We start from the raw sequence: 22,042 nt of genomic DNA on the forward strand, positions 1-22,042 counted from the left end.
CCGCGATGAAGCCACGATGAGTGTGAGTCTTTGCAAGTTCCCGCAATTTCATTGCATTAAATTGCATAAATCTCCCGCATATTCCATCGCATTGCTTAAGAAAACGTGCCGCATGATCAAGGATTTTTGCCCGCAACGATCACAAAAAAACTCAGCATTTTTCTGGAAGGACTGTACAATGGCTGACTGTGACATGCTCCCGTGACCTAAGTCGACCTAAAATGAAAGCATCACAAATTTTGGGAAGAATCCCACCCTCTGCCCCTCCCATCTCTCTCCAAACAACATCCCAGTGGTTTGAATGTGATGATCCCTTGTAGTGTCATATTATATTTTGTTTGCGTATTTTTAGGTGTGTGAGGTGAGTGCGGAGAGCCAGGTGAGGTATGAGCTGGAGACCAGGTTCCAGCAGCTTCAGTCTCGACTCGCTGCCGTTACCTTGGAAACAGAGGAGGTCAGCTAATTATTCTCACTGCCTGTTTCTTTAATGATCTGTCCGTCTGTCTGTGCCCATGCGTCTGTCACTCACTCACTCTCTCACTCAGCGACAATGTGCAACTTTACACAATGAGCCATGAATAAGAAAAAATCCTTCAACATAATATCTAGGAAATAAACTGAATTAACCAATCAACATTTCTTTCCACCTTCCCAGGTCAGTAAAACGCTTAAAGCCACACTCACAGCCCTGCTGGACAATATGTGTGAAAGCGACTGTAACCCCTCCCCCGACGTGCTCAGCAGCCTATCAAATGAGCCCGCTGGAGGAAACACTGCACAAAAACTTGCAATTGCCAAGCGTCGAGCCAATCAGCAGGAGACAGAGACCTACTATTTTACAGTGAGTTATTGCAGTTGGCTAGAGGTGCACATGTTGCTGTTGGAATATCTTCAAAGATATATATCAGGCCAGTATGATATATCTATATATATATATATATATATATATATATATATATATATATATATATATATATATATCATATCATATCATATATATATATATATATATATATAGATATATAGATATATATATATATAGATATATAGATATATATATATATATATCAGGCTGATAATGTCCTTTTATCAAAACTTGGTATTGGCCAATCATCGTGTCTCTGTTTTTTTATTACATATTCCTTAATTTACCCTTAAAGGTATCATAGCTGATCACTCAGTAACTTCACTAGTAGTATTGGTGTCTTAGTATTATTGTATTGGGTTTGGGAGATCAATTTTATAATAATAATAATAATAATACATTATATTTATATAGCGATTTTCATAGTACTCAAAGACACTTTACAATAAAACCAGCACATTAGGAATATTAAAAACAAGTGAAGCAATACAACCAACACATAAAACAAGCATATTAAAGCAACACTAGAGAACTTTTCCCGCTTCGGTCCCCCTACAGGTTGGAAGCGGAATTGTCCATTACATTACATTATGCAAGTTTGCCAGATCGGTTAGCGGATCTGTAGTTCGAATGAACTGGACAATGTAATGTAATGGACGATTCCACTTCCAACCTGTAGGGGGACCGAAGCGGGAAAAGTTCTCTAGTGTTGCTTTAAAAGCAAGTCAAACAATAAAACCACAAAATAACAGTAGATGAAATGTGATATTATTAATTATAAATGTCCTTGTAAAATGTAAATAACATTTCAATGGAAGGATTCTGTTTTTTAGATGCGTTGGCACAACGAAATGAAATAAAAATCATTTTGTATGAAATTCAAAAATCCATAGTTTGTTTTCTTGTTATACTCAAAATGAAATTCTAATGTATTTGCACAATTATTTTCCGCTTACCACGTAATGCTGTGAACATAGTTCAGTGACCACAATGGATTTTTTTTTTTTTTTTTTTTACAGCTTTTCTTTTTCATAAATACGTTTTGAGAATTCCAACAGAATTTCTGAGACTGTGCTAAAAGCTCAATGGTGTTTTAAGCCCCCACCGTCGACCTTCAAGGCAGCGCTCCGACTGTCGACTTCAAGGCACCTAACCCTAACCCTTGCCTAACCCTAGTGCCTTCCATGCAGCGCTGCCTGGAAGACGACGTCGGGGGCTTGAAACACCAAAAACCGTGCTAAAACAGTTAAGGAAAAACTGTAATTCCTTTCACATTTTGTTTGTCTTAGAAAGTGAAGGACTTCCTCATCAGCAGTTCTCTGAGCTTCAAACTTCAAGCCAAACATGACCTTCTACAAGATGCCATACAGAAAGGTACACTTATCAGTGTGCAATTTGTGAAGAAAGCAGAGGGGGGGTTTGATCATGCACAACAAGTGTGAGTGTTTTAATCCAAATCTGATCTTTTTCCGAAATTTAACGAGTCGTTTTGGTGCCTAAATTTAACTGTCATCGCCGCATGACACTCACCTTTTCTGACTTAACTCGACTACCACGGCCCCTGAAAGGACCGTCATCTGGCCGTGCCTGTACCCGGCTAACAGTCACCTATTAGCGGCTAAACAACTGCCGCTTTTAGCCGGCGTCCCGGAGCTCTGTAGCGGTTAAATACAACCGGCAACTGTCACTTGGATTTTATCGTTCTATGGCACTATAGACTGTTCACGTTACATCACTTTGCTTAGTTTAAAATACTTCTATTTCAAGTATATAATTAATATATGGGCTAGGGGATGATACATTTTGAAAAAAAAAAAATTATGCACTGGCAGGGATATGTAGAACAGAAAGGGGGAAATCCCCCCCCCGTGAAATTGCACCCTGATAATCATACTGCAATGTTTGAATATGGGTGGGACAATTTCTTCTAATGCCGTATGAATCAGGCAGATGAGGCGCCCACTAAAAAGCGAGGTCCTGTCCAAGGTTTCTGCCTGTTAAAAGGAAGTTTTCCCTGGCCACAGCTGCAATAACTGCAATTGCTTTTAGGGGGGAATTGTTGAGTGTCTGTAAATTATAGACCTAAGCTGTGTTCGAAAATGTTCCCTATCACGGAAACAGTGCACTATACAGGATAGTGCGTTAGCCATTTTGTAGTGGTGTACGAATTCTCCGCCGTTAATTTTATTTTACTATGTAAAATACCCACAATGCACAGCTTATTTGAGTGTCGATGTACCCTATATTTTACTCCCGTATACCACAATGCAACGCGGTCGTGTTTTGCCGGAGGAGAAGAAGAAGCAGAAGGACCCGCGAAAACTGAAAAGGAAAAATGGAGCGGGCTTTTGTTTCTAAACAGTGGAAATGTAACATGCAACATATTTAAAACCTTTAACCATTCTCCTGAGTGCTCGGCTTGTTTCAGGGACGTATTAGAAGTATTTTTGTTACGCTTTGTTTACATGATGCTGGGCGCGCCCGCCTCCGTCACACAAACAACTGCCGCATCTACATCTAAATTCGGTCGTTCCCTATATAGCTCACTATTTACTAAACACTATATAGGGAATAGTGAGTGAGTGAATGACGGAATGGTTTTGAACACAGTCCTACTCTATCTGGAAAGTCTCCTGAGATCGTCTGTCATGGTTTGACACTATAAATAAAATTTAGTTGAAAAAGTTACAAATGATGCCACTGGGAACTTTGACTATTGCAAACATTTTCACAACTTAAAATTGATGCACTGATTTAACATGTCACTGTTGTAACAGTGTCAGATTCACAACGGCCATTTAAAAAATAAATCAAAATAAAGCAAAAATAAAGCAGAGGGAAGATATCTTATTTTTTTATTCCACTCATTTTACTTTCTTGTCAAAACCTGGCACCTACTTTACAGACAATGGAACTCAACTGCTGACAGATGGATCTGAGGTTCAGGTGTGTTATGCTAGTAGCGGCTAATGTAGCCTCGAGCCTCGAGCAGAGATGAGGAGCGGACTACAAAGTAGAGGTCTTCACGGGTCCAACAATTTGTGCCTAAACCCAAAAAGACCTGGAAATGTCTGTTTTTAAACTTTTCAAACTAGTCTTCAGACCTAACCAACACTGACTCAAGTGGGGGATATTTATAAGACTCCCTCTGGAGCCACAAAAGGTTTTATCTAACTTCTTTTCACATATGCATTAGTACTCCCCAACTCCTGTAAACAGCCTTTGATGTGTAAAATCAGTGGAGATCCCCTTTAATAATCCTGTTTGCACCAGGACCCTAAACCAAACCTCACTCTTTCACTTGTTTTCTGTCTCTTTCTTCCAGCTGAGGCTGTCGCCAGTGACCCTTCCAGGTAAACAGTGTATTTACACAGCTAAGAATAAAAAAAAGAGTATGATTGAGAGAGGCATAGAGACATGGAGAGAGCAGAGAGGACAAGGAGAAGAGGAAAAGGTTAACCAAATTTGAACCAAAATGCCATTTTGGGCAATTTTCTATTATGTATTAAAAGCTGATTTTTGGATAAGGGGGGAATGTGTAATGCAGTGTAACTGATAACAACAATTAGAAAATATCATTAGACCTGGAGTATTAGTACCCACATGTAAAATGGCATCATGCATTTTATTATTATATTTCCCAGAATGCAATGTGCTCGGTCAGTGCGTGTTCGGAAGTCGAGACCTGTTTCCCAATTCTGCCACACACTCTTCACCACAGACATAATCTCCTACATACAGGTAACACACACACACACACACACACACACACACACACACACACACACACAAATAAGAAACAACATCCCTTTGAAATACTTTTTTTTTTACCTCGTTTTTATTTGCTTGCTGCACTGCGCTGCACTGCTGTTCAACCCTCCAAAGGGAACGATTTAGAAAATCCTGTCACACTGAAGCAGAAGAATTGGTGGGGGCTTCTTGCGGCACATGCACACACTCACAGTTCATCCCCCCCAGTGTACTTACTCCTGCCTTCATGTGTATGGTGATGCTTATAGTTTATCGCTGGCTTTCTCTCCTTTCAATGCATTCCCCCCCTTTTATCTCCTCCTCTCTTGTGAAAGGGATTAAAATGCACTGGCCTCTTTGTTGCCTCCTCTCTTGGCTCCTCTTTTGAGAGAGTGTGTGTGTGTGTGTGTGTGGTGTGTGTGTGTGTGTGTGTGTGTGTGTGTGTGTGTGTGTGCGCGTGCGTGCTCTTCCCACTGCTTCTAAATCTTTATTCCCTTTATTTCTAACTCTGCCATTTCTAATCTGTGCATTTTCTCTGTCTCCTCTCTGCTGTGCTTGGCTTGCTGCAGAAGAAGAAGGAGAATGTCTCGGACACAGGTACCAAACCCCATCTGTGACTGCTTCTATTGCATGAAGGCCGGTGGGCTTTTCCCCGCAGTGACCAGGGCCGTACCTACCACTGAGGTCATGTCCCTGGATTCTTTTTTTTGGGAATGTTGGGTTTACAGTAGGGAGTTTACATTCTACAGTTAAAAACTTCAATGAAAAGTTTGTCATTTGGGGAAATACTACGCTTCTCTAGCCTAGAAATCTAGACGTACCCTAGCGGCAGCAAATGCAATTTACAGCCAGGGTCAGTCTAGCAACTGTCCGTTGGCTTGCGAGCTGGAAAAACCAAACTCTGGCCGGGCCAATCACATTGTGTATAGAGTCAGTTGGGCGGGCTTATGGCTGCTGCTGCTGGCGAACAGCGGTCTTTCGAATCGGCTTTGGCCGTGACTCTGGAAGACTTGAAATTAAGCTTTTCTTTGAGAAAAGAACAAAGAACGGCACTGAAGTCATTCTTAAAAAAGGACGATGTGTTCGGAGTTTTGCCGACCGGATACGGCAAAAGTTTAAACTATCAACTGGCACTGCTACCTTCTTCGTTACTTTGCTTGGTTATAGCGCTATCGTATTGCATGCAGAGGGAATTTGAAAGACAACCATTTATCCCGCCCCTCAGATTGAGCCCTGCCAATGGTGAGTTCCCAGACCCAACATCTTGATGTGGGTCTGACTTGTCAGGCTAACGCTTCTCTGCTTTTTTTCTTAAAAGTTAGATGAGAAAGTTGATACCACTCTCATGTCTGTATGATAAATAAGCCAGTTAACTTAGCTTAGCACAAAGACTGGAAGCAGGGGAAACAGCTAGCGTGGCTCTGTCAAAAAGTAAAAAACATTTTGTTCCATGAAAGTAACTCCACATAAAACCACAACCCGTCTTTTTTATATAATGTATAATTTATATTATTTTCTATTAGGGCTGTCAAACGATTACATTTTTTAATCGCGATTAATCGCTGAAGTTCTATAGTTAATCGCGATTAATCGCATGTTTTATCACAATTAAAATTCTATTATTTTGCATTTCAGAACTGTTTTTAAGTACATAATAACAATGGAAAGCAATTCTTACCAGTGCATCTTGATTGGGAATCAAATGAATGCAAAGAAAGTGACTTTATGAACTTGACTATTATTTATTTACTGTAAACAAATGTGTGAATCTGTCATTATTACACAATTCCAACAAGTACCTAACCTAACTGAGATGTAACACTAACACTTTGCTTATACAGTACAAACAAAATGGTCCAAAAACCAGATGCCACAGCAGGACATTTAACCTTTACATTTTTAAGAAGGATTGAGAACAATTGACTGAGATGTAACACCAACAACCACCGTTAAGGCAAACGAGTGCAAAGTCCAGCCAGAGGCAATATAGTGTTTAGTAACTCCTAAATAAATAAATAAATCCAGTGATCACCGGTTAATGAGACAGCATTTGCACTTGGCAGCAGTTCCAGTTTAGCTGCTTTCTCCGTGTCATACAGGCTGTGTATGGTGAAACTACTGCCCCCCTCGATGGCAGTGTATAAGACGGGTCAGAACATGCCAACCGTAGCACTTCTTTAAGACCCGAGTCCTCTACGATGCTGACAGGTCTGCAGTTAGTTACCACCCATTTTGCAAGAGCTGTAGTAATTTTTTTTGGATTTGGTTTCATCCACAGGTCGGCAAGTAGCACTCTCCAAAATACTGCTTTGCCTGAGCCCGCTAGCATCAAACTACGTCACGTTAATATGCTTAGCTCGTAGGTGGTAGCTCAAGCTTGACGTGCTTCGGTGATATTTTAATTCGGCTTTACACAATGTTGAGCCGTCCGGGAGTTTTTTTTAAAAAAAGCGCCATTCAGAAGTGTGTTGCTGCTGTCTTTCTCCATGCCGGCAGCCTGCCTGCATTCTGCAGCAGAAGATGTGTTATGAAGAAGTACGGCAGCGCCAAAGGGTCAAAATAGTAGCCGTCAGGCACGACGCAAAGCCGAGTGAAGTGTAAAATAAATGAATCACATGCCGGCATGCGATTAATGCGATTAAAAAAAATGAATCACATTGCGTCGGCCCTTAATCGCATCACGATTAACGCGTTAACGCTGACAGCCCTATTTTCTATATATTTTATACTCAAGTTGGATTAAACAATTTTATCAATTCATTAGCCTGGTAACCAAACAAATCTGTGAGCTCATGTTTTATTTGCTCTGGCAGATACCTCTGGCCCTCGGTGGACCAATCACAACCGTTTATCTCACATGGGGCGGGTTTTAGACAATGACTGACAGAGTCATGCTACTGTCAGACTTAGCTGGCATACTGTGTACAGCGCAACGCACCAGGTTTACAAAACTCAGATAAAACTATCAAACTAGGCAGTGCTGATCAAATATGAATCAATACTCTGTCACTGTATTGCATATTTCTCACCTTAAATGTTTTCGGAAACACATTTTAGTGTACTGTGTAGCTGTAATTTGAGAAAGTTTGTGACCAGGCAGCCATTTTTCTTTCTGTAAAAAAACGGAACTTGCGTGTGTTGCTCAAAGCTACGTCAATACGTCAATGTGGCGTTAATTGCTTGTAGGTTATGTTTCTTTGCTCTGATTGGTTGTAGGTCTATTCAGTTAGCATCCAGAGGCCTTTTGGTCTGTGCCGTAGATCACGCCCCTTGGAAATTGAAAATCAACTGGGAGGTTCCAGACTAATTTTCATTTGCGGATTTGTCTAGCGATGCCATCCTAGCCGGCTCTAGCTTTACATTTTGTTATTGATTTTCTCATCTATTTCTTGGCAAGAAAGCAAAGAAGACTGTTCCCCAACATATCAAACTATTCTTTTAATTCATTTTTAGACAAAGTTCTGAGAGTTTAGGTAGAGTTTAGTACATTTAGTTCAGAGGCAGTTGCTGATTTCCCCTGCAGTTAATAGTTAATAGAATTGCATACGTAACTCAATAAATAAAATGGGAAAACCAATTTTGGTGTCTTTGGCTCATGAAAAAAAATCCTGGTTATGGTCCTGGCAGCAACATTAAGTGACATTACTCACTCAGTTTATTCCTTAGCTTTTGTAACTCTCTTCCTCGTTTCCCTTGTATCTCTATCTGTACTCTCATAACTCCTTCTTCACTCATCTTTCTTCTCCAGAGCTCTGGGCAGCAGATTCCTGTGGTGGTTGAAAGCTGCATCCGTTTCATTAACCTTCACGGTGAGTCAGTTTTTATGGTATATTATGGTATATTATAGAAATGAGCCATGCTGAGAGAGCTTTGGCCACTGAGAATGAGAAGGTGGAAGTACATCTTTGTGTATCTGTGTGCAATCCTGTATGGAACGTCATGCATCTAAGCTAAAATCTAACATGTAACATGATGTGTATGTGTGTGTGTGTGTGTGTGTGTGTGTGTGTGTGTGTGTGTGTGTGTGTGTGTGTGTGTGTGTGTGTGTGTGTATCTCAGGCCTCCACCATGAAGGGATATTCAGAGTTCCCGGGTCACAGAGGGAGGTTAACCACATCAGAGATGCATTTGAGCGAGGTAAATAAGCTTCTGCAATTGCATCACTATTTCCATAGATTTTTTTATTTTAATATTTTGTATTATTATTATTATTTTAAAGTGGCCATATTATGCTCATCAGGTTCATGATTGTATTTAGAGGTTGTACCGGAATAGGTTTACATGGTTTAATTTTTTTTAAAAACACCATATTTTTACCCTGTGTTCAGGTCTCTGTTTTAGCTACAGAGTGAGACCTCTCACTGCTGTAACATCTTTGTTGGCAGTCACATATGCGCAGTAGCTAGGTAAGATGACATCATCAAGCTAGCTGTTTGTTTCTACAACTTCAGTAGTACAAGGCAGGATTAGCCGGGAGACTTCTTCTAAACGAGGGTACACTTCCAACTTTGCATGGAATACCTGCAGAATAGGGACATGTAAGTAGTTCTTTTGTAGATTATGGTGAACTAGTGTGTGTTGTAGCAGTGTTTTGCCATTCAGAATGAGCTTGCATGCTACGGTTAGACACCTCGTTTCGGCTAGTGACGTAAAAAGCCCTGTCGGAGACTGAAGGCAGGACACATTCAGAAACCCGTATCTCACTCAAAACAGCATGGATGGTTTCTTTCCAAATTTGTATGCATGTGGAAGCACCAGAGACACAAAATAACACCCCAAATCCCAGAAAATGTTATTTTTTCATAATATGGGCACTTTAAAGCGTAACTCTCGCCAAAATGCAACCTAGGGTCTTTTTGTGAATGTACCCGAAACTTTCGTTTAAAAGCATATTTAGGACGGAATCGCCACTTTTAAGATTTACCGTATTTTCGTTTTTCGGTCAAATGGCCTTTTGAATGGGAGTGCTAGGGGCACTACTGTGATCGCATCAAAATCGCTATTTTTAAAACACTAAGAAGGCTCGACACAACAAGAAACTTTGCTCGAAGTATCACCAGGGGCTCTACGCCTTAACAAAAGCATTGAGAACATTGTTTGTGTTCACAGAGTTTACTAAAAAGAAAGGTTTTGAGCAACTCACTGTAGCTGTTGTTCTTCTGGTCGCCGTCTATCAAGCCAGTCAAAAATAGTTGAGAGAGGAGAGTAAAGATGGAAAGCTCCTAAAGCTTAGTTCCATATAAATGCACGGATAATTCGTTGTTTTGTCGTTAGTGAAATACAATATTGACCTTGTAGTTGAAAAAGGAACCTCATATAAGAATGACATTTCCTCCTATGGAGTCCTTTCATTCGTCAACAACAATTGCTAACGTGAGTTGCTCAAAACCTTTCTCTTTAGTAAACTCTGGGTACACAAACAATGTTCTCAGTGCTTTCGTTAAGGCGTAGAGCCCCTGGTGATACTTCGAGCAAAGTTTCATGTTGTGTCCAGCCTTCTTAGTGTTTTAAAAATAGCTATTTTGGGGCTAGCATAAAAGTGCCCCTAGCACTCCCATTCAAAAGGCTATTTGACCGAAAAACTAAAATACAGAAAATCTTAAAAGTGGCGATTCCGTCCTAAATATGCTTTTAAACAAAAGTTTGACTCAGGTACATTCACAAAAAGACCCTAGGTTGCATTTTGGTGAGAGTTACACTTTAATGTACACATTATACTTGTTAGAAAATTCTTGTTGGAAATGTGAAAAGACTTGGTTTTCACCATTTCTGCTTCCAGGATTTTTTTGGGTGGTCTAAAATCATGTTTTGATTATGCACTGGAGTCATTACTAATATAACCCCTCCCGTACTATATAAAAACGATGTCACTACTAACATTAGAGCACATAGCATCAGTGTTCATCAGTCTCGTTCCACAAGCTTTCTTAGCTCTTTCAGTATAATAGTATGCCTCACGGCAGGCCTGAAGTGAGCTATTGCTTTTATAAAACGGTCATATAGTATGGCAATATGAAAGTTATAGTCAAATTCTAATTATGTAATAATACATCCCAACGATTAGACATTTTGAGGAACACAATTTTTATGTCTTACATCTTTTTTCTGCAGCCCTACTGCATTTGACTGTATGTCTTGTTTCTGCACGAAAAACGTGCACATACTGTAGGCTTTTGTTGCTACATCACCTCACAAGTCTGTTTCACTCCCTGTAGGAGAGGAACCACTGTCAGACAGTGAGTGTGACCTGGACTCTGTGGCCGGTGTATTGAAGCTTTACTTCAGGGGCCTTGAGCCTCCTCTCTTCCCTTACGACAGCTACTCTCAGTTGCTGGAGTGTGGCCGTAAGTCCCCCTTCTAAACCTCTATGTCTGTTCTCAGATCCTGCAGGTTACCATGTCTACTTTCACTTACTTAGTTATTAGTGTCGCTTTGCCAGACCATCCTCCACACGCTTCGTAGGAGGGTCTGGCTAGTCCACACAGCATTCCGGAATGGGAGAAAAACGTGCTCTGATTTATTGCCATTTCTTTAAACCAATCACAATCATCATGGGCAGTGCTAAGCTCCACAAGGAGCCGCTGCAAAATAGCCTCAGGAAGGAACTTGTTTTGGTGGAACATGTACGTTCAAAAGTTGTTTTAGTCGTGCGAGAGAAAACTCAGATTGGACAGATAGTCTAGCTAGCTGTCTGGATTTACCCTGCAGAGATCTGAGGAGCAGTTAACCATAGTCCTCAGAAGTTGTCCGGAGTTTAAAATTCCAACACAAAGAAAGCAGAAGGAAACGGACATGAATAATCCTGCTAATTTTGGTTGAGCTTTTTGCAGCTTTAGTAGTAGCCTTACACATGGGCGGAAATCATGGGGGGGTGGGGTCAGGATCTACCACATCTGAGGGTTGCCACCCTTAAACATATCATTAATCATGCTGTGTATTGTAAATAATATAATATTATACGTATACTTAAAATAATTGAGGAAGTACTAAAACAGGGGACCGGCATTTTAACCCAATCTACAATCTTTTTTTTAAATCTGACACTGAAAAAAAGTGTCTAAACTTAACTGTCGTCACCGCAGGACAGTCACCTTTTATCGGCTAAACTCAACTGCAACAACCGCTGAAAAGACACTGACCTCACAGTGCTCTGTACCCAGGTCACAGTTACCTTTTCTTGGCTAAATTTAACTGTTAAGACCACCAAACTTAACTGTCATGTGACTGGTCGTCACGTGACGAACAGAGTGTATTTTGCTCAATTAGGTCAGTTTTTTTAATGAATCAGAGAGAAACTAAAAGTGAGAACAAGGATAACGGAAGGGTCTCCATGCTATACTATATAGATAATAGTAGTAAGGCTTTCCTCTGTTTACACATATCCTATACAAGTACAATGTTGGCTGTATTATTTGTGTCCCCTTAAAAATTGCTCTTGAGACTGTTGGTTGCCATGTTACTAATGCTCAACACACAAAGTAACTTGTTTAGGGGATTCTCCCCTACAAATACTGTTATACTTTTGATGCAGCAAGTAAGTAGGCAGTGTGACTTCTACTCTCTTGTCTTGTTTGCCGTCTGTTGCCTGTTATTCCTGTAGGCCTGATTTTTTTAAATCCAAAACAGAAACTAGTCACAATGTGCACAGCTAATTAAGGTTATGCTCCTGCCTGCAGGTTGTTTACTCATGCAGTGGCATACTAAATCAACCTAACCACCAGACCTTAGTAGTACTTTCTTCAAGTCAGAATTTTAAATGATTTATGCATCTGACACAGTTTCTAACTGCTGCAGGCATGGGAAAACTGTAACTGCAACAAATACAACTTGTAGTTATTATAGTTGAACCTTTGCTCCTTGTGCTCCTTTCCTTTCTGTCATGATCAGAAATCGAGGGGGTGACAGAGAAAGCTCTCCAGATTAAAGCGATTGTCTCCACCTTCCCACGGCCTCTCCTCATCGTGATGCGCTACCTTTTCGCTTTCCTCAATCAGTAAGCTACAACATACCCAAGTGTGGGATATTCTATTACTGTAATATCTCCTATGGTCATAAAACTTAATAAACTTTAAAAAGAAAATGCCAAAAATAACAATTAGTTGTGTGTGTGTGTGTGTGTGTGTGTGTGTGTGTGTGTGTGTGTGTGTGTGTGTGTGTGTGTGTGTGTGTGTGTGTGTGTGTGTGTGTGTGTGTGTGTGTGTGTGTGTGTGTGTGTATTTCCCCAGTGTGTCTCAGTACAGTGATGAGAACATGATGCTGCCCTACAACCTGGCCGTTTGCTTCGGTCCAAGCCTGCTGAGGAGTTTGGATTCTGATGATGCTGTTGCTAGGCAGCCACAGGTCAATGATCTTGTCAAAACCATGATCCTCCAATATGACATCATCTACCCCAGCCAATCAGAACTGCCGGGCCCCGTCTACGAGAAGCACATGACTCTGGAGCAGGAGTACTGGTGAGAGATGAGTAGCCGTTGATGTAAATGTGATGAAATGCTCTTAACATCAATATATATCTTTGGAGCCCCAAAACTGAATAAATGTAGTACAATTATCAGAGTCAAAAAATATAATTAATTACATCATCAATAATTAATAATTGTTAAATAATTAAAACGGAAGCTAAAACAAGCTTTTTATCTATTCCTTACTAATCAATTAATAAAATTTGTTCCTGATATTATTCGTTCTTCATTCTCTCGCAAATGCTGGAATCACTTACAGTATCAATGTGTTGTTTAAAGGCTCTGAGTAATAATACACAACACGTCTTCTTTGTAGCGTCCATGTTGTTTCCATATTACGACTTAAAGCTCATGAACACACCAAAGTCGGAAGAACGACTTCCCAACTCGGGAAATGGGATCTGAGGAGCATGTGAATGCACCATTGCATTCACATGCGCTCTCCGCGTGCCATCCTTGTTTTAGTTATATTTTTTTGACTTGCTTGATACTCTTTTACATCATTTTGTCAGTGTTGGAGCTCGGTAGGAAAATGGTCTTGATGCATTTAGTCAGATCTGGTTGAATTGTTGAATTATTCCAACTTGAATATGTGATTAAACTGGCTACCATTATTCATGTTTAAACATAATTTAACGCTTATTTCTACCGTATTTTCGTAAATAAACGACAGGGCAACAGCCTTGCATTGCCCTGTACGTAGAGCAGCTTCCCCCTTAGCCCCTTTTTTCGTGGCTGATCCTCTCGAAACTGAATTTCATGCCATGCCAAAAGCATTAAACAGACACTCTTTGTGTAAAAACTGCTTAATACTATTAAGTTGATTGCTCACTAAAATTGAACACTAGCCTCTAGCCTATCAACAGTGTCCACGGAAACCTCTAACACCCCAACATTTTTTAAGTCTGTCTGTTTTCTTCATGGACATTTATATAATACACTTTTTGACATTTGACAGAGCATTATCAGTGCTTTTGAGGTTTTAGGAGTCGCCTGCGAACCCAGTAGGAAGTACTGTATTATGTAAAATGACATAAGAGAAGTGAGTAATGGTATATGAGAAGCCTGTGGTATGACAGTTGGTCTGTCTGACAAACAGAAGAAGAACTATGCATCACTGGCTCTCATTTTTTTGCTTGTCTGCAGCGAACCAATCACAGAGGAGGGAGACGGAGAGACTGAGCCACTGCCCAGTGAGGACGGTGAGTACATACAGTACAGTACAGTACACACACACACACACACACCCCAGAGTCTGGATTAGCCATAGCCTAAATAGCTAAAGCCTGCTTCACATGAATGTACCACAAACCATGTTTACATTTCGAATAAGATATTTTTGGATTTGAAGTATGATGCATAAGCATGCATGAATTAGTTGAGATTAATAATGTGCCTGAGTTGATTGTAACCGTGCATGTGTGTACAGAGTGGGAGGCAGTGGCCATGTTTGACTATGTGGCGAGATCTCCAGCAGAGCTGTCCTTCAAGCAGGGAGAGCTTCTCGTCGTTTACAGCAAGGCCTCCTGTGATTGGTGGAGAGGCGAAGCGGGCGGGGTTAAGGGTCTCATCCCTCACAAGTACATCAGTATGTTGGAAGGGTGAGTGACATTTCAACTTCAGAACCATTCAGCCAACCACTGAGGCCATATCCAGAACCATTGTCAAGACAGAAGTGGATCTTGAAATTGATCTCGGAGCACAATTTACATTAAAGGAATAGTTCGGCATCTCAGCCCTCAGCAGACCCAGAGACAGCCCCAAAAAAGTGTGTGTGTGTGTGTGTGTGTGTGTGTGGGTGTGGGTGTGGGTGTTTGTGTGTGCGTTTGTGTATGGGGGTCAGGTGCCTTGAAAAAAGACAAATCACACTGAACACGTCCCACAGATTAAAAAGGTTTTTTAACCACCACTGGTTTAGACACAAATCATGAATAAGTAGTTCAACCTCAGTTTTGTATTCTGTACTTGTGTGTGTAGGTGTTTGGCCTAAACCAATCCACTTAACCCTGGCCATAGTAATTACAGAAGTTGTACAGACAAAGTGTAGGTTATATAAACGGGGGGGATAACTAAACAGAAGATGATATCTTACAATATAACACCGCTAAAAGCCACAACCTTTAAAAAATTGAATATCATGCGTTTCACAAAAGTTGTGTTTTTGTAGAGCTGTTGCATTGTAATGTAATGTATTGTAAGGAGTTTTCATTATTTTGTCCACCCGCTTTAGATTTCTACCTCATCTCCATAATATATTAGAAATCTAGTCACTCCTGCTCCTGCTCCCTCCTACAATTATTTTGTCACTCAACCTTCCCATCCTATATTTAAAGATCAGAGCGAGGGAAAAGAGAGGACGGAGGAGGAGGTGGAGGCAGCACTGGAAACCTGACAGCAGAAGATCCACAGACGGAGAACACAACTCGGTATACACACACACACACACACACACACACACACAAGCACACGCACACACACACTATGCGTGGCACTATCTTTGTGGGGACCCGTCATCGACATAATGCATTCCCTAGCCCCTTACCCTAACCTTAACCATCACAACTAAATGCCTAACCTTAACCCTTACCCTAACCCTCACCCTAACCATAACCTAATTCTAACCCTAATCCTACAACCAAGTCTTAACCATCAAATAGCCCTTTAAAGTTGTGGGGTCCAGCATTTTGGCCCCACAAAGCTATCCAGACCCCACAAGTATACTGGACTCCCGGTTTTTGGACCCCACGAATATATTTTTAAACAAGAAGACACAAAAACACACACACACACACACACACACACACACACACACACATGTACCTGGATGCACACTGCCTACCAGCACACACAATAGATGTAGACAGCAAAATACATACACACAGACAGAAATACTCACATTATTGCATACAGTCACACACGCGGACAAACTCGCACATGAATGCACACGACACAAAGTTACAAGGTTTCTGTGTACGTCTCAACAGGATGCGGGTGAACAGCGACAGTGCTTCGTTGCCTGGGAGACAGAGAGGAAGTGAGGGTAGTCCCAATCGAAAGCAGCCAACTTCTCCCGCCACACGACACCTGCCAGTGTAAGACTGACAAACACCTCGGACACAATGCATGCTGTATGCACGTATTGTATAACGTATGAAAATACTCTGCTTGGTTTAACACTCAAACACATAGAGGTATATAGTCTCTAATATATAGGGATATATCGGATATGATATACTGTATATATTTATATACACATTATATTACATGTATTATACAGAGAGATATTGGGGATATACTTATATTATTCACGTAGAAACATTCAGCATATGCGGGCCAAACCACCTCAAATGTAGTCGGAGAGATCAGATCTCAATGCGTCAATAATGCGTCTTGGCTGCATTCACACCTGTACTTAGAGCTGTCCACTTTTTATCAGATCACTGAGGGCGAAAGTTAATGCCAGGTGTGAACAGGGCCAATTATAAACATTAGAAGGATGGCAGTGGTAGTCATTGCAAGTGCCAATTTAGCTGTTACAGAGGAATAATTACAGGAAAGAGAGTCTGCATTTAATTTTTGACTGAAATTTGGACAGTTGTCCTGATCTGACATGATATGAATGTCTTTGTAGTGTAAGAAGATGGAGAAAAACGTATCTTGCCAAAACATGAAGCGAGGTTCAGATTAGCTTTGGCATTCAGGAATCAGCATCTATGTATATGTATATTTGAGTTATCTCTATCTATCTTCAGTTATCTTTTGTCTAGTCTATATCCACGACGTTCCACTTCCGGGATTGCTCTGGTGCCGCAGGAAATTCCGCCGGATGCATGTCTTTTTGCCGATGTCTGTTTCCTTCCGCTTTCTTTGTGTTGTAATCTCCGGCCGATTTTTGAGGACTATGGCTAACTGCTCCTCAGATCTCTGCAGGGTAAATTGAGACAGCTAGCTTGACTATCAGTCCAATCTGAGTTTTCTCAGCTCTTTCTCTCTCTCTCTCAACTTTTGAACGTACACGTTCCACCAAAACAAGTTTCTTCCTAAGGCTATTTGGCAGCGGCTCCGTGCAGAGCTTAGTGCCATCCATGGCGATTGTGATTGGTTTAAAGGAATGCATATAAACCAGAGCACGTTTTTCTCCCATCCCGGAATGGTATGTGGACCAGCCAGACCCTCGTCCGCAGCACCTTGGAGGATGGTCTGGCAAAAAAGGAGACTATGTTTTGTCTAACCAGTTGTACCTTTTGTCTTCTAGGTCTCAGGAGCGAAGACACACTTTGGACACTGTGAGACAGGGCAGCTTCAGAACCACAGACAGACTTCCATTCGGTCAGGCAGACAGACCAGCAGTCGACAAGGTTGGTAGTTCATCCTGGACTCTATCCTGGACCTGGGCTGATATATCACACCTGAGAAACTGTAAATTATGTCTCCCTACTTACTTGGAATTCAGTAGACTCAATCAAATGTTGTTGATGCCAAAGGATGCTAGTAACACATGTAAGGCTCTGTTCCAAAAAGCAGATTGGAATCTATATAATCAGACTTCCTGTTCTGAATTTCTTTTTCTCTGTGAATGATTCATGCACACATCAGTTTTCCACTGACAGCAGTGTTATACAGAACATTTACTCAGTGACCAGAAAAATATAGACCTTGCGTCTGCACAAATCTCCCTTCTCTCCCACACGTATATGTGTTGCTACATAAACATGCAGTGATGCAAGACAAATTCATATGCATTTGAATAAATATTTAAAGGACAATTCCGGTGCAAAACAAACCTAGGGGTTATTAACAGATGTGTACCCACTCTGTCGTTCTCTGGGACATGTTTTCGTACAAAGTGATTGTGTTTGTAGCTTGAAAGAAGCTAGCGTGGACCGCTGATTAGCTTACAACGCTAGTATTCGGAGCACAGGGAAAGTAAAAATAAATCGCTATTTTGTACCACTAAAAAGGCTCAAAATATCACCAAACTTCAACGGTAGCATAATGAGGGTCCCTAAATGTTAACCGAAGCATTGAGAACTTTGTAAGTGTACAGACAGTTTATTGAACGAAGAGCTGCGGGAGCTCCGTGAAAGGGCTACGAGAGAGAGAGAGCTATGCCGCAACACAGCCTCGTACTTTGGGAAACCAGTCATGACTTACAGCTGGCGATGCAAACTAAAATCAAAAGCAATTTGCTCAATATATCTCAAATAATCACACCGATGTAAAATATAACTTGTCTAGTTTACTTACTCAGTGGATAACTGTCCATCTAGTCCCTCCGGTCTGGGTCGCCGTCTCCAATTTATTTTCGGTACATGGAAAAAAGTTTCAAGTACAGCCCTGTTTTTCAGAGAGGGGAAATCTTCAGACTGTACAAAACACTGCGTCTCTTGGGTGTCGCGACGCAACAGGTCCCACTTCGTGCAACACAGACACTCCTGTTCGGTGGCCATAGCTTCACAATGTCCGCAGGTACACCACCAGTTTCCCGAAGTACGAGGCTGTGTTGCGGCATAGCTCTCTCTCTCGTAGCCCTTTCACGGAGCTCCCGCAGCTCTTCGTTCAATAAAGCGTCTGTACACTTACAAAGTTCGCAATGCTTCAGTTAACATGTTGGGACCCTCATTATGCTACCGTTGAAGTTTGGTGATATTTTGAGATTTTTTAGTGGTACAAAATAGTGATTTATTTTTACTTTCCCTGTGCCCCAAATACTAGCGTTGTAAGCTAATCAGCGGTCCGTGCTAGCTTCTTTCAAGCTACAAACACAAAAGCATGAAAACATGTCCCAGAGAACGAAAGAGTGGGTACACATCCGTTATTAACCCCTAGGTTCATTTTGAGCCAGAATTGTCCTTTAAAATAGGTTTGAGGACTCGCCAAGACTGTAGAGTTGTTGGGTTTTTCAAATCCAGTAATTTTTAATATTCACAATAAAAGAAGAACAAGAGCACAAGAAATATCTTAAGTTTAATATATGGCTGATAAACGGGCGGGGGGGAAATGTTTCGTGGCCCTAGTATATCATTTCGCAAAACAATTGTGTTAATGAGACGTTATAATCGTGCATCAGTTTGCTGTTTTCTGTTCTGTTTGAACTACAAGACGTCATACCTGGGATACCTTTTTTTTTGTTTAATCATTCAAAATGGAGTCAGTGCCACAGTAATAGTAAAACAGTATTGTGATGCTGGAAAGCACATAACATTAATCCCCAATTTGGATTCTTGGATTTTTGAAACTGTTGTGACAATTGAGCCAAAGCCATTGTAAAATACTTTAAAGTGCTCATGTTATGCTCATTTTCAGGTTTATAATTGTATTTAGAGGTTGTAGCAGAATAGGTTTACATGGTTTAATAAAAAATAAAAAAACACTATATTTTGTTGTACTGCACATTGCTGCAGCTCCTCTTTTCACCCTGTGTGTTGAGCTCTCTGTTTTAGCTACAGAGTGAGGCATCGCACTTCTGTTTCATGTTTGTTGGGAGACGCACATGTGCAGTAGCTAGGTAAGGACTACTAGCCAGTCAGAAGCAGAGTATGAGGGCGCCCCACACCAGCAGCTAGGCTAGCATTATAAAGCTTGTTTTACAGCTCGGAGGCTCCACGCAGAGCTTTCGCCGTAGCCTACGTAAGTGGCTTGATGTTTATACTTGTGCGCTGGTGTGTGCGTTGAGCCGGCGTGTGTGTGTGTGTGTGTGTGTGTGTGTGTGTGTGTGTGTGTGTGTGTGTGTGTGTGTTTGCTAGAGGGAAAAAGTGAGAGAGTGACGGCGATTAGCTCAGGAGTTTGTGAACAGTGTTTTCTGTTGGAGATGGTAACTCCCTTTGGGGTGAACTTTGGGCTTTTTCACTTTGTAAACCTATAACATGCACAAAAAAGATATATAACACAATAAAGGAAAGGGGAAAAAAGCCAAAAATCATAATATGAGCACTTTAATACCTTCAGATCAATGCATTGATTCCAGAACATATTTTAAACATCAGGCCGGGTTTACATATTCATGCTATCATGTTCCCCAGAGATGTAGGAGTATTTCCAATATGATAATGCCTGTCATTGTGCAAGAAAGAACATTAATGGGAAATGACATAAATAATCTGGCCACAGTTACCTGATTTCAGTCCCATCGATCACCTTCTGGATGAACTCGAACGCAGCATCCATGATGCATCTTCTGCAGTTAATCAAGCAAGTTCTCACTCGTCACAGGTTCCCTGTTCAGTGGGAGGTGTTATTAGCGCCACTGAGATTACACTTTCATTATCCTGCATGTCATTCTTTCCCTTTGCTGTTTGCTTCTCCTCCTCCTCTTCTTGCTCTCTCAGGACATGATCAGCCGTCAGATGAACTCGGTGTTCAAGGAGCTCCTGTCTCGCCAGCCGGCCGTGCCGCCGTCCACCCTCGCCGCCCCTGCTCCCTCTTCCTCCTCCTCCTCCTCTTCCTCTCTGCCTCAAGCTGCCCCCACTGCCAAAAAAGTAGGATTCAGCCTCAGAGGACGGGCCCTTTTCAGACCGGTGGACTAAGTGGGAGGAGAGGATGAGTGGGGATCACTGATTCATTGTTTAACGATGAAGATTATGCTGATGTCCATGATACATTTGGTGAAGATTTATTTTTTTGACACATGTATAATATTTGCGTCTCTGCCATTTCATAGTGCCACTAGTCTCGGTGCCGTGTTACTGTACGTCCAGTGTGTCTGTTTTCCAGCTGGTTTTTGGTCTGTTTTTGTTCTGGTCTGTTTTTGTTCTCAAGGCTTTTGTAATTTTCTGAAGAATGAGGGATGTGACATCACCAGACGGACTTGTTAAAGTGGTTGCCATGATACTTAAAACAACAACAAAATACTTAAGCTGCCCCCCAGTGGCAGGTCTAAGATCAGCTCACTCTTTTAATGTTTGCTTCATTTCAAATGAAAGAAAACTGATCCGTGGCCTGAGTGCCTTCACATCTTTTTCTCTTCACAAGTATTTCACTAAAAAGATTTGAACTCTGCATATTATATTTAAAAAAGTCATGTGATCTAGGAAGGTGGAACCCCAAAGTGTTCAATATTTAATAAGACATTATGAAATAAATAAGCATGTGAATAAACTGTGTAAAATATATAAAGGAACAAACATTTTGTGAAAACATTTAGGCAATTCTTAGAAGTCAACACATTATTTTGAAATGTTTTTTCAACATTAGTTACTATAATAACATTAACAATTCAATTACATATATATTACTCACTGTCATGAAAAGTGGCATTATTAATACAAGTGTTATTGGGAAAGCTGCCATTATGAAATACAAATAGACTTTTGAAAATTTTGAAATAAAAAATAGTCCTAAAAAGCTCTACTCTGATTTTGTTTCATTAGCCTAGTTGTGATGAAATAACATTTCATAATAATAAACGGAGCTTTAATAATTTCTTAATCTTTATTTCAGAAATGATTGTTTTATTTGTAAACTGTATGTCACACAATTCATTCATGTGAATATTTCATAATTATTTATTTATTTAATTATTTAATATTGAACATGTTGGGGCCCCATAGATGTTAGCTGGGAAAACTGTAAGCAGTGGGATCAGTACTCTATAGCAGCATGCAGCGTTAGCACACACACGCAAACACACACACACACACACACACACACACACACACACACACACAAAAAGACTGAAAAAACATTCCCCTTCATATGTGATACATGGTCTGATACGCAGGTCAAAACTCAGGGCTTTCGCAGAGTTAGAGCCAGGCTACGTTAGAGTTTCTCACTCAGGGCTTTGGTTGACCTATTCTTCAACTGGAAACTGTGCCCCCTAGCCTCAAGAGCCAAAAACGGCCCCCATATTAAAGAGGATTCAGTGACTTCCTTTGGTTTAAACTGTGAATTCAACAGCACATTTTGGAGCCAAGATCGAAAACTCTTGTCTCATTCATCCCCCTCTGACTTTATCTAGCACCGT

General features: G+C 40.9%; 1 protein-coding gene across 2 annotated transcripts in view; it reads left to right on the forward strand.

The window, feature by feature from the left end:
• arhgap4b (Rho GTPase activating protein 4b) overlaps positions 1-21,739 on the forward strand; it is a 39,647-nt gene extending 17,908 nt beyond the window's left edge. The window contains exons 9-24 of one of the 2 annotated variants that reach the window (XM_078254317.1): positions 353-454; positions 656-841; positions 2,155-2,239; positions 4,191-4,218; positions 4,510-4,606; positions 8,364-8,424; positions 8,675-8,752; positions 10,831-10,959; positions 12,503-12,608; positions 12,841-13,068; positions 14,224-14,279; positions 14,507-14,678; positions 15,411-15,503; positions 16,062-16,169; positions 17,333-17,435; positions 20,406-21,739. In XM_078254317.1, the coding sequence (XP_078110443.1) occupies positions 353-454; positions 656-841; positions 2,155-2,239; positions 4,191-4,218; positions 4,510-4,606; positions 8,364-8,424; positions 8,675-8,752; positions 10,831-10,959; positions 12,503-12,608; positions 12,841-13,068; positions 14,224-14,279; positions 14,507-14,678; positions 15,411-15,503; positions 16,062-16,169; positions 17,333-17,435; positions 20,406-20,603 (1,830 nt within the window). In that variant the 3' untranslated portion in view covers positions 20,604-21,739. The remainder of the gene's footprint in view (positions 1-352; positions 455-655; positions 842-2,154; positions 2,240-4,190; positions 4,219-4,509; positions 4,607-8,363; positions 8,425-8,674; positions 8,753-10,830; positions 10,960-12,502; positions 12,609-12,840; positions 13,069-14,223; positions 14,280-14,506; positions 14,679-15,410; positions 15,504-16,061; positions 16,170-17,332; positions 17,436-20,405) is intronic. The other variant, XM_078254318.1, reaches the window with a different exon arrangement.
• Positions 21,740-22,042: the final 303 nt, after the last annotated feature.

Source organism: Sander vitreus, chromosome 7, assembly GCF_031162955.1.
Source record: "Sander vitreus isolate 19-12246 chromosome 7, sanVit1, whole genome shotgun sequence".
NCBI classification, from domain to species: domain Eukaryota; kingdom Metazoa; phylum Chordata; class Actinopteri; order Perciformes; family Percidae; genus Sander; species Sander vitreus.